This window comes from Chelonia mydas, chromosome 7, assembly GCF_015237465.2.
Source record: "Chelonia mydas isolate rCheMyd1 chromosome 7, rCheMyd1.pri.v2, whole genome shotgun sequence".
Lineage (NCBI taxonomy): Eukaryota > Metazoa > Chordata > Testudines > Cheloniidae > Chelonia > Chelonia mydas.
This window is the reverse complement of record NC_057853.1, coordinates 114,674,076-114,687,188: the sequence shown is the minus strand read 5'-3', so window position 1 is coordinate 114,687,188 and position 13,113 is coordinate 114,674,076. Positions and strand designations below refer to the sequence as shown.

Here is a 13,113-nt window from a genome sequence, read left to right as displayed (position 1 = left end):
CTGTATTTGCCTTTTAGCTTTGGAGCTTTAAGGGGTGGGGCATTTTCAAACTCTTCTCTTCCTCCTCCTTGAGACGGGCTAGAAGCTTGTGTTTTTTTAAATTAAAAATGCAAGTTGTGATTCTTACATAATCCCAGGACTCCAGGAGCTGATGCTTTAAGAAAATCAGTCAACCCGGCCAGAGTCAGCACCGCCCTTCTGCCTACAGCGGGCCGGGGCAGCTAAGCAATGCAAGGAAGGTGCAATAAAACCGGTTTAGACCCTGGCTGCTGTCATCCCTGTTGACGGCCTCAGCAGCGCGCAGGCCCCAGTGGAGGTTACCTTCTCGCCCGCCTCCAAGCGGGACTGCCCGAGGCGCGTCCGCGGGGTGGCCCCGCCGGGGCTGGCCCCTTTCACTGGCATCAGACTAACCTGGGATTAAAGCACGTGACGGCCGGTAAGGGGCAGAGCGCGCCAGCCGCCCCTCAGCAGGCGCGGGAACGCACAGCACGGCCAACGGCCGCTCCAGGCGCGCGCCTGTCTCTGCCCCGAAAGGGAGGAGAGAGGCGGGAAGAGACACGCTTCCCACAATGCATCGCGGCGCCCTCTCCTGCGGGAGGGGGAGGCGGCCGGGAACTACATTTCCCAGGCGGCTGTGGGGCAGCGGCTGTCGTGAGTCCCCTCCCCCTCCCGTGGTCGCTCGCCGGAGGTAAACAAAGTGTGAGAGGCCGACGGACGCCGCCGCAGGGCTCTGCTGTGGGGCGCCGAGGGGACGGGTCCGGGCCCGGGCTTGGAGCAGAGATGTAGGGGCAGGACCGAGGCTAGAAAGGGGGGCAGAGTGTGGGGCAGGAGCAGGGCAGAGAGTGGGTGTGAGACAGGGTTAGGAGTGGGGGGGAAGGGCAGCGTGTGGGGCAGGAGCAGGGGTATCTGGCTGTTTGATTCTCTCTTATTACACGTTATTCCTGCCCCAGTGGCTCTCTGGAGGCAGCAGGAGACGGGACTGCACCCCAATCCTGTGTGGCTCCCCCATCCTTCCCTCCCTGAAGGAGACGTATCCTGGGGACGCTGTCATTGATGTGAAGAGTCCAGATCTCGGGGAGAGAAGGAGCTCTGTCACCGCTCCCCTTGGCCGCTCCTGGTGCCTCAGGTGGGGGATTGGAGTGTGGTGGTTCAGGGCTGCAACCCCCCTCCCCAAGCCACCTACCTGGGGGCCATGGAGCGGGTGCAGATGATCAACATCCAGCGGCTGCTGGAGGCGGCAGAGTATCTGGAGCGAAGGGAGAGAGGTAATAGGGGGAGGGATGCGGGGGTGACAGCTCCCCAGGGAAGGAGTGGGGCTCGGGGGAGAAGGGGAAGGGAGGGTTGTGGTGAGAGAATCCCATGTATGGAGGGGAAGCACCCTGGGGGTTGATGGTGAGAGATTCCCCATAGAGGCAGGGAGATTGAAGAGGTGGGGATAGGGGTGAGGGGCTTCCATGGATGCTGGGGTTGGAGTTGGAGATCCCTGCAGAGGGGGAAGACTGGGGGGAGAGTGCCTGGTATGAACGGTTCTTGGGGATTGGGGTGAGCTCCCCACAGAGAGAGATGGGGAGGTCTGGGGCTACAGGGAGCCTGAAAACGCAATGGGAAATGCCTGTTTTACCCTGTGTCCAGGTCAAACAGCTTGAGCAAGGACCAGGGAACCAAGCTGCCCAGGCCATTGTGTCAGCTTTCAGTGTTTTCTGGGATCCTCTCCCCAAGGTTTACAGGGGCTTAAACCTCTTCCTCTGGTACTGGCTTAATAGTCCCTATCTCCCACAATGATATGGCTCTAACCCCTTTCTCACACAGAGTTCTGCCTCCCTCCTGGTTATTGCAGGTCACTTGTTCTCTCTCTCCTCCTCTTTCCCGCCCCTCCCCTCCCCCCCCCGGGTTATTTCATGCTTCTGGCCTTCCTTCCTTAGATCATTGGGTTCAAGCGAATGAACCTTTCTTCACCGGTTTCTCTCATGTGTTGATTTTTGTGCAGAGTGTGAGCATGGCTATGCCTCGACCTTCCCCTTGTTACCAAGCCCTGGACTGCAGGATCCAAAGCCAATGCGGAGGCTGAGCCGGGTGAGGAAACACAGCAGCGGGGGCAGCAGTACAAGCACTGCCAACAGGTACCACACTGGGAGGCAGGGATGGGAAGTCATGGGGTGCAATGAAACCCGGGGCTGGGGGAAAAAGAGGAGAAGAGATGAAAGCTCCTGGCTGGAGACCGTTGTGCCTGCTACTGAGAGATACCTTGCTGGAAAACTGGGGGGAGTCTCAGCGCAGGGGGATCCAGAGCTGAGAGCTGCCATGTTGGGGACTTGACGCTGGGAGCAGAGGAAGCACAGGAGGGCTGTAGGTGGCTTGGCACTGCCACCTGATTCTACACCATGATCTTGAAGCTGGAAAGAGAGGGAGCATAGTGAGATCTTGGGCAGGGACAGCAATACTAGTATGACCAATAGGTGTCCCCTCTCTTTTCTCTTATGTTTTATGCTACCTTCCCATCTCAGAAGTTTGCTGCATTTCAGCAGGTAGGCAGCAAGTGTAGCACTTTGGGATTGTAATGATAAATGTCAGGCAAAGGAAGGAAATGACCTCTCCAAAATGGTACTGGATATTTACTAAATCAACATCTCGTAAAACAACAGAATGGCGTAACTGGCTTCTATACATGACACGCTAAACTAGATACTAGAAAATCTCTGGCTGTCTTTCACCCAGATTCCTGGCTTTCAGAAAGTTGGGGTTGCAGTCTCCTTTCCATAAGGAGCTCCCTGCTTTCTGACTGCCAGTCACAGAATTTAGGAATTTACTCTTTTATAGGAGACCATGTTGTGTTGGTTGCTGGCCTGGTAAATCTAGGAGAGACAACCAGCTGCAGCCCTAACATGTTGCCTCTGATTCATTTCTGCCATCTTCTCTTCCTTCCAGCTGAGATTTAACTCTTTTTCTGTTACTTTCTCTCATCCCTGAGAGAGTGGACCATTCTCACTGGGACCTCTTGGGATGAAGATGCTACAGAAATGTAAAGAATTAGTATTAAAACAGGAAACTTCCAGACTAGCTATATAGTCTTCAAACAGAGCTCAGCCTTACTACAACGAGGCTTACATGATATGTAAAATGAAGGAGGGCTCTTCAAGTGATAGAGCTTTCCCAAGGTCATGGGGAAGGGGTGGTAGATTGGGGTGCTCGTGTGTATTCTCTTCTATTTTCCACACTCCACTTCCCACATGCTTGGTGGTAATGTGGCTGGGAGTAGTGTTGGAACTACTTGCTACAGAGAAGGTTTCCTCATCAAAATCAGCATCATCCTGGACGGTTTCCTGTGGTTGAGAGAGGAGTGTGTTTTAGTTTGCTTCATTGCATAGCTGCACGATCTTTTCCCTGTTGATTTCAGTGCAGTTCTGTTTATATTCCTGCTGCCTTTTGATCCCAATCCCAAATCTACGGTAACTTCTGCCTGTGCTGCAAAATTATTGTGAGTGCAGCATTAAGATCTGTTTTCTACCCTGCATAGAGTGGGACCATGGAGCCCCAAAGTTTCCCCTCACTTTTTTTTCCTCCTGCACCACTTTCCTTCAAAGGCCTTTGTCATGGTGACCTTCCCTCTGATGAGGAGGGCTAGAAGCAGATCCCTTGGGAGCTTCTTAGCACCAGTGCCTGCATCTTCTATAGAGTTGTGAAAAGTACTCCTCTCCTGGGGCCTGATTGCTCTGAATACCCTGTCAATAGAGAGCCCTGATATGCAGCCCTCATGTGGGAGCATATGCTATTAGACCAGTGTGCTTGTGGACAGGACATGGACAAAATAAAAATCTCTGAGGCCACAAGAAAATAGAGACAATGTTTTGTAGCCTTATTTAATGCCTCCTTTGTATGCTTGGTAGAGAGGGCAGAGGCTTTTTGCGGGCGGGGGTTGTGGTCTTAACATGAAATATGTTGGCTCTCTCTTTGATTTTTGTAAAGCTGTTGCATGCATGAGAGCTTGTCATGAACTGGCTGGGGTATGTGTCTAATAGTGCCCTCTACTGGATGGAATTGGACCTGCTCAACTGTATGTCATAGGCCTTATACTGCTGATGGATAGGCTTGGCAGAATTTGACTCTTTTATAATTAAGATGGATTATATCAATGTTTATTTATAAGCATTTTTTTCAACGTTTATCTAGTCAGATTTTCACAGTTGTACAAAATTATGGATTTTAAGCATTTTTAAAAATTTTTTATCAATTACAGTTTTCACAGTTGCAGGAAATTATGGCGGTTCAGACAGTGGGGGGAGGGAGGCAGATGTACAAATACATCTGTATATGTAATGTCAGCAGATGTACAAATACAAAAAGTTAAAGCTTTATAACCATTAAAACACAAATTGTCAACATGTGTAAAAATATACAAATAAAATAGCCTTAAATCAAACTCAAGCACCATATTCCTTATTTTGCCTGTAGGTAAATTTCAGTGATCATCGCTGCAAATATTTTTTCATCAGTGTGTCCGTGTATGGGGTAATCCACATTTATTGATTAAAAATCTAATCCTTCCAAGCCTACTTACAGATAATGGGGATTCTCTTTTAGCTCAAGTCATAGCCAGCCAGTGCTTCTGGAATGAGATGATCAGAGTTCCAAATGTCTATGATGTGCAGTATGGTGACAACTGTGCAGTTCTAGGGGACCCCAGATTTTCTGGAATCTGTTTTGCATAGCTTTGTGAATGCAGCATGAGCACTTGTTAAAATAGGGTCCATTGAGTCCCTTTCTGTTAAAATCAAAGGGTCACTTCGGTAGTCTGTGTCGAGTAACTGTCTAGTCAAGTTGTCTAAGGTTTGGTATTCAAAACCTGGTACTAGTTTATGGGTAAAAACTTAAGTTCTGTGGTGGTGGTTTTTTTTGTTTTTGTTTTTTGTTTTTTTTAAAGATTGCACATCTCATGAGAAAAATAATCTATTTATTGTAACAAAAATATGAGAAGTCCTGTAGGTGAATGCCCAGTGTTACATTTTGAAATCTAAAGTACGATTGACAAAAAGTTCTCTCAAGCACATCTAATGAAATATACAGAATTTGTTTTGCTTACTTTGTGTGTCTTTAAATTAGGACGCTTTGGTTCATTTTAAAAAAAACCATGCAGGGCTAGATGGCGGAAAGTTCTACAGATCCTGGATGTTCTTGTTTTCATTGGAGGAAAAATACATGTAGTTAAAATCCAAACATTATCCTGCAGCATCTGCAACCCAGACATTGTAGCTGTTTCTTTCCAGCATGTTCCATCCTGTCATGGCACAGTTACTAGAGAAATACAGAAGAGTGTAGAGCCAGCCTATAGGAGTGGTGATGCAGTCTCTCTTTTTTAAAAAAATGTGCAAGTTCTTCTAAAGTGTGGGAGAGTTTTTTAATATTACACTTCAAATGTAAATAAAATAATGAAGAAAAACATTCTCTCTATATAATGAAACAAAAAAGGGAACAAACAGGTGAGGTTCTATGGCCTCTTGAGCCATTTCCGTGCCCTAGTGGCAAATGTGTGGTGACAGTGACATCATTTAGAATGTTTGGGGCACTGCATTGGCATTGCAGCTGTATAGCTGTCTGGCTGAGGTGGAAATGGGAGTTGCTGGACCTGAAAGAAGTTAAGTCCTTTTTTAGATGATAATACATAAACAATCCGATTCAAAGCCCATTTCAGTTAGTGGAGTTCTTCCACTAACTGAAGTGCGTTTTGTTTCCACCCCATTATGTGGAAAGCCCCTCGTAATCGACATGAAGCAGTGATGTTCCTGGAATTCAGTAGTCTATTTCTGTATTGCCCTGGTCTAAGGTTTGTCTCATGTAGTACTATGTGCTCTGCTGAACACCACTTTCAGTGTGTTGCCTCTCTTCCCAACTTTGGCTCTGATCCTGAAGTTGATGGTACACAGCCAGATTACTGTGGCTGTGGGGCAGTCCCTCTACAGTCAATGTTACTTGCAGGATTGAGGCCTATGTCTATTGTGAATGGGTATTTTAAAGATCATTTTGGATCAGTGACTTGTATTATATAATAACGTCCCTCTACTCAAACATCTAGACACATGGTTAGTTTTACTTGCATGGTTACTCCTATTAAATTCAGTGAGACTGTCTTGTGCTTAAAGTTAAGCACCTGTGTAAGTATCTGCAGGTGAGGCTTTCTGTGCTGCAGAACCTATAACAAGAGAGAAGTTTAAAAACAAAGTGCCTTGGTGCTTAACTCTTCCCTTTGCTTTAGTTAAATCCTCAGCATTTTTTAACGTGATGGTTTTTTACTCATTCTTAACAAGATTAGGTGATTTCAAGTTCTTTATGTGAAGATGAAAAATAGTAATTTTTCATGTTCACATGCAGTGTCATTTATATAATTTACCATGTGTTAGGAAGCAGACATTTGTGGGACAACAGTTGATTTCTGAGAACTTGCAAGAGGAGAGTGAAATATACCATTGGAGGTTATATTTATGTTGATATATCAGGAGGTTATTGTCTTTGGTATTACTGGGAGCTACTTTCGTGGATCCTCCACATATCAGTGGAAGGTGCTTAGACCTGATTATGTGAAAGATGCGTTATATTTAAGGCCTGATATGTCTGACTGATATTATTATTCAAAATTTATAAATAACAAAGGTTTTTTTAATCAATTTAAATTGTTGTATGAACAGGAAATAAAGTAAACATGGATGCCAACTGGGATTTTACCAAAATGTAATCAGTTTAATGAAGTTAAGGCTTATAACAGATCAGAAATTAAATTATCGTATTTGATCGTCATCATTTATATTTGTTTTGTGATCTCCCAAGCACACTGCAAAGCCTATGGTATCTTGGAGACATTCAGGGGCTGATACTGTGAGGTGCCTCATATCATATATTGCCTCTATATAAGTCCGTGGTACGCCCACACCTTGAATACTGCGTGCAGATGCGGTCATCACATCTCAAAAAGGATATATTGAAATTGGAAAAGGTTCAGAAAAGGGCAACAAAAATGATTAGGGGCCTGGAACAGCTTCTGTTTGAGGAGAGATTAAAAAGGTTGGGACTTTTCAGCTTGGAAAAAGAGACGAGTAAGGGGGGATATGATAGAGGTGTATAAAATTATGACAGGTGTGGAGAAAGTGAATACTCTGTGATCATGGGAGACTTTAACTTCCTGGATATAGACTGGAGGACAAGTGCAAGTAATAATAATAGGGCTCAGATTTTCCGACATGCGATAGCTGATGGATTTCTTCACCAAGTAGTTGCTGAACCGACTAGAAGGGATGCCATTTTAGATTTGGTTTTGGTGAGAAGTGAGGACCTCATAGAAGAAATGGTTGTAGGGACAACCTTGGTTCGAGTGATCATGAGCTAATTCAGTTCAAACTGAACGGAAGGATAAACAAAAATAAATCTGTGACTAGGGTTTTTGATTTCAAAAGGGCTGACTTTCAAATATTAAGGAAATTAGTTAGGGAAGTGGATTGGTCTGAAGAATTTATGGATCTAAGGCAGAGGAGGCCTGGGATTACTTTAAGTCAAAGCTGCAGAAGCTATTGGAAGCCTGCATCCCAAGAAAGGAGAAAAAATTCATAGGCAGGAGTTGTAGACCAAGCTGGATGAGCAAGCATCTCAGAGAGGTGATAAAGAAAAAGCAGAAAGCATACAGGGAGTGGAAGATGGGAGGGATCAGCAAGTAAAGCTACCTTACGAGGTCAGAACATGTAGGGATAAAATGAGAGGCTAAAAGTCAAGAAGAGTTGGACCTTGCAAAGGGAATTAAAACCAATAGTAAAAGGTTCTATAGCCATATAAATAAGAAGAAAACAAAGAAAGAAGAAGTGGGACCGCTAAACACTGAGGATGGAGTGGAGGTTAAGGATAATCTAGGCATGGCCAAATATCTAAACAGATACTTTGCCTCAGCCTTTAATAAGGCTAATGAGGATTTTAGGGATAATGGTAGCATGACAAATGGGAATGAGGATATGGAGGTAGATATTACCATATCTGAGGTAGAAGCAAAACTCGAACAGCTTAATGGGACTAATTCGGGGGGCCCAGATAATCTTCATTCAAGAATATTAAAGGAATTGGCACATGAAATTGCAAGCCCATTAGCAAGAATTTTTAATGAATCTTAACTCAGGGGTTGTACCGTATGACTGGAGAATTGCTAACATAGTTCCTATTTTTAAGAAAGGGGAAAAAAAAAAGTGATCCGGGTAACTACAGGCCTGTTAGTTTGACATCTGTAGTATGCAAGGTGTTGGAAAAAATTTTGAAGGAGAAAGTAGTTAAGGACATTGAGGTCAATGGTAAATGGGACAAAATACAACCTGGTTTTACAAAAGGTAGATTGTGCCAAACCAACCCGATCTCCTTCTTTGAGAAAGTAACAGATTTTTTTAGACAAAGGAAACACAGTGGATCTAATTTACCTATATTTCAGTAAGGCGTTTGATACGGTGCCACATGGGGAATTATTAGTTAAATTGAGAAAAAATGGGGATCAATATGAAAATTGAAAGGTAGATAAGGAACTGGTTAAAGGGGAGACTACAACGGGTCATACTGAAAGGTGAACTGTCAGGCTGGAGGGAGGTTACCAATGGAGTTCCTCAGGGATCGGTTAAATAAAACTGGTCCCATAATCTTTTTATTACTGACCTCAGCACAAAAAGTGGGAGTATGCTAATAAAGTTTGTGGATGATACAAAGCTGGGAGGTATTGCCAATTTAGAGAAGGACCGGGATATCATACAGGAGGATCTGGATGACCTTGTATACTGGAGTAATAGTAATAGGATGAAATTTAATTGTGAGAAGTGTAAGGTCATGCATTTAGGGATTAATAAGAATTTTAGTTATAAGCCGGGGACTCATCAATTGGAAGTAACGGAGGAGGAGAAGGACTTTGGAGTATTGGTTGATCACAGGATGACTATGAGCTGCCAATGTGATATGGCCGTGAAAAAAGCTAATGCGGTCTTGGGATGCATCAGGCGAGGTATTTCCAGTGGAGATAAGGAGGTGTTAGTACCGTTATACAAGGCACTGGTGAGACCTCACCTGTAATACTGTGCGTAGTTCTGGTCTCCCATGTTTAAGAAGGATGAATTCAAACTGGAACAGGTACAGAGAAAAGCTACTCGGATGATCCGAGGAATGGAAAACCTGTCTTATGAAAGGAGAATCAAGGAGCTTGGCTTGTTTAGCCTAACCAAAAGAAGGTTGAGGGGAAATATGAATGCTCTCTATAAATATATCAGAGGGATAAATACCAAAGAGGGAGAGGAATTATTTAAGCTCAGTACCAATGTGGACACAAGAACAAATGGATATAAACTGACCATCGGGAAGTTTAGACTTGAAATTAGACAAAGGTTTCTAACCATCAGAGGAGTGTAGTTCTGGAATAGCCTTCCAAGGGAAGCAGTGGGGGCAAAAGACCTATCTGCCTTCGAGATTAAACTCGATAAGTTTATGGAGGAGATGGTATGATGGGATAACATGATTTTGACAATTAATTGATCTTTAAATATTCATGGTAAATAGGCCCAATGGCCTGTGATGGGATGTTAGATGGGGTGGGATCTGAGTTACTACAGAGAATTCTTTCCTGGGTATCTGGCTGGTGAATCTTGCCCATATGCTCAGGGTTCAGCTGATCGCTGTATTTGGGGTCGGGAAGGAATTTTCCTCCAGGGCAGATTGGAAGAGGCCCTGGGGTTTTTTTTGCCTTCCTCTGTAGCATGGGGCACGGGTCACTTGCTGGAGGATTCTCTGCACCTTGAAGTCTTTAAACCATGATTTGAAGACTTCAATAGCTCAGACATAGGTAAGAGATTTATCGCAGGAGTGGGTGGGTGGGTGAGATTCCGTGGCCTGCATTGTGCAGGAGGTCAGACTAGATGATCATAATGGTCCCTTCTGACTTTAATATCTGTGAATCTATGAAAATAAGGAAGTGTCATTTACTACCTCTCATAACACATGAACTAGATAGGGGTCACCAAATTAAATGAATAGGCAGCAGGTTTAAAACAAACAAAAGGAAGTATTTTTTCACACAATGCACAGTCAACCTGTGGAACTCCTTGCTAGAGGATGTTGTGAAGGCCAAGACTATAACAGAGTTCATCTGTTCTGCTTATGACCTGGAATGAGTTTGTTGTACTACTTGACTCTGACCATGTACAAGGAGAGGATCTGAGACCACTGTCAAGGGAGGTCACTTTTTCTTTTTGTCTCTCAACCTTAAGAAGGTCCCCTTAATTTCCAAGCTCTGTTAGAAACAAAGAAGCTGATCCTGAAAAGGGGAGCCAGGTGGATATTCTGGTTTCCCACTACTTTCCCTTTGCAGGATCAGGGAAGTGAATCACGATTTGCCAATTAGAAAAGGACCAAACTGTTAGAGAAAGTAGCCTTCTATTTAAGGCTTCTGAGACAGTATGGTAGGCTCTAAAGAGCACAGCCAAATGTCTACAAGGGCTTTTCTTTGAGCAAATTGTTTTGAATCTTCTATTCCGAGAATGGTTTGTTGATTTTTCCCACCCTCCCCTTTCCCTGATGTAGTTCAACTTGGCCAGACTGATGTAGATTTCACCTCTGATTCTGCCATGATCAAGAAGAGAAGATCTAAGTTTTCCGTGTTGGAGGTGAACTCACTCTCTGGTGGAACAACTGCATGTTAGTACAGCAGGGTGGGTGTCCTCCAGAAAGTGTTTTGCCCTATAATACAGTAATATAGCACCACTAGTGTACATAACTCTGTACAGCAGCTGAATGTGCCAAATGCACAATGGGCCAAATGATTCCTTCCTGTAATACCATTGGCTTTGACAGAGTTACACTAGGGATGTTGGTGGCTGATCTCAATGGACTAACAAGTGTGAATGTCTTCAGAATCTGGTCTTTGAGGCCTTGTCTACCTGGTGATTTTCCCTCATTTCAGGTGTAGACATTTGCATTGCTAGAGTGCTTGAAACCAGGGTAAGTTCCGCTGATGCAAGTTGTTGCTTTCCTTGTCTCCATTTGGGATTTGCACAAGTGGCTGCAGCCTGATAGCTGACATTGGAGATAATTCCCAGTATAGACAAGGTCTCATACACAATTTGTTTTGAGCAGAGTTTAGTGTTGTCATTCTATTATCTACAGTTGTCATGTAAGTGGGAAAAATACATAAAATGAGGGAGGGTCCAGTAAAAGTCATTCAGGAATGTAAATCACAGTACAGAAAAAGTAAATAGACCTTTATAGGTGAGATTAGGCTGGATTTAGTAGGGTTTCCAATTGCAAGACCTTTGTGATATCCTATATCATCTTGTTCATTTTACAACCCACCATGTGGGAGAATCTTGCAGAGTTTCAACGAGTGCTCTCCTGGTTGTGCTTTATTATTAATATAGCACCATAAGTGTACACAGCCTCTACAATAGATGAGCTTTTCCAAACATGCAATGGGCCAAATTCTTCCTTGCTGTAATTCCATTGGTTTCAACAGAGTTACACCAGGAATGAATCTGACTAATTTAGTGCTTTACCCTGCAGTTCTAGGAGCCCTTAGAAGCTGATGCACACTGTTACCAGCACCATAGGAAAAATACTACTGTGCAGTAGCACAGCAGGGATATTGTTGACTCTGGGCCTAATTGTCATTTATATTTATACTAAGGCACTTAAGTGGGTGTAATATCGTTTAAGGCCCCTGTACACTGTTGATGTGGTATGAAGGGGCCCTAATGTAAATAAGAATCAGGCTCATACGTTTGGTTTATATATATAATTTATACTGCTGTACCTACGTTCTATAAATTATTCTTCTCTATGGCCAAAGGCCCATTAACCCACTAGGAACTTAGGTATGTTAATCATTTTAGCAAAACCTTCTGTGCTTATTCTAGAAGTGGCAGCAAGCAGCAGGTGCAGCAGCAAAATTGTTAGCAGACAAGACTCAGGCATTCTTAGCACCATGTTCTCTAGCCCTGCTCATGGTTAGAGGAGCATGTTAAAACCACTAGTGGCCAATATACATTGCTTACGCTGGGGAAGCTGCACTGGTGCCAGAGCAGGGATGGGCAAACTACGACCCAGGGGCCGCATCCAGACCTCCAGACATTTTAATCTGGCCCTTGAGCTCCCGGTGGGGAGTAGGATCAGGGGCTTGCCCCGCTCCACGCAGTTCCCGGAAGCAGCAGCATGTCCTCCCTCTGGCTTCTATGCACAGGGGCAGCCAGAGGGCTCCGTCTGCTGCCCCCACCCCAAGTGCCGCCCCCGCAGCTCCCAGTGGCTGGGAACCATGGCCAATGGGAGCTGCAGGGATGGCACCAGCAGATGGGGTAGTGTGCAGAGCCGCCTGGCTGTGCCTCCATATAGGAACTGGAGATGGGACATACGGCTGCTTCTGGGAGCTGCTTGAAGTAAGCGCCCCCCAGAGCCTGCACTCCTGACCCCCCTCCCGTGTCCCAACCCCCTGCCCCAGCCCTGATCCCCCTCCTGCCCTCCGAACCCCTCAGTCCTAGCCCAGAGCATCCTCTTGCACCCTCAACCCCTCATCCCCAGCCCCACCCCAGAGCCCACACTCCCAGCTGGAGACCTCACTCCCCCCTGCACTCCAACCCCCAATTTCGTGAGCATTCATGGCCCGCCATACAATTTCCAGACCCAGATGTGGCCCTCAGGCCAAAATGTTTGCCCACCCTGTGCTAGAGCAATGGCAGATTTCAGTAAGTGTTTGTTAGCTTCATGGCTTTTTGATGTCAAGCCCTTGCTGCTGTGAAGAATTAGTGCTCTGGGACAATGGAACTGATATTTTGGCTAGCCTATGTTGTTAGTTTCTGAATTCCTTTTTGTCTGTTTTCTCATGTTTCCACAAATAAGTGTGTACAGCACGCAGTTGATTCCCTAGTTTTAATTAGTATTCCTTGTTCATCAGTTTTTTGTCTCGCCCTCGTTTCACTTCTGTTATGTCTACTTCTGTCTGGAGTGCTTTGTCCACAGCTCGAGTTTGTGTTAACTCACGGTCGTGCTGTCTCTAAAGTTTAAACCTTTGCTTTAGCAGAGACTTGGTTGATACCTCTAGAGTTGGCTCCACTAGCTGCCCTGACTCTTGGT

General features: G+C 45.0%; 1 protein-coding gene and 1 long non-coding RNA gene across 10 annotated transcripts in view; one reads left to right on the top strand and one right to left on the bottom strand.

Moving 5' to 3' along the window:
- The window catches only part of LOC119566821, a 65,367-nt gene extending 64,797 nt beyond the window's left edge, over window positions 1-570 (bottom strand). For all 5 annotated transcript variants that reach the window (XR_006292559.1, XR_005226225.2, XR_005226226.2 and 2 more), the window contains exon 1: window positions 412-570. This is a non-coding gene — a long non-coding RNA (uncharacterized LOC119566821). The remainder of the gene's footprint in view (window positions 1-411) is intronic.
- The window catches only part of MXI1 (MAX interactor 1, dimerization protein), a 92,074-nt gene that overhangs the window by 15,043 nt on the left and 63,918 nt on the right, over window positions 1-13,113 (top strand). For 2 of the 5 annotated variants that reach the window (XM_037904963.2, XM_007055534.4), the window contains exon 2: window positions 1,988-2,120. In XM_037904963.2, coding sequence (XP_037760891.1) covers window positions 1,988-2,120 — 133 coding nt within the window. Of the gene's footprint in view, window positions 1-574; window positions 1,266-1,987; window positions 2,121-13,113 lie in introns of those variants that run through there. The other 3 variants (XM_037904965.2, XM_037904966.2, XM_043552448.1) reach the window with 3 other exon arrangements.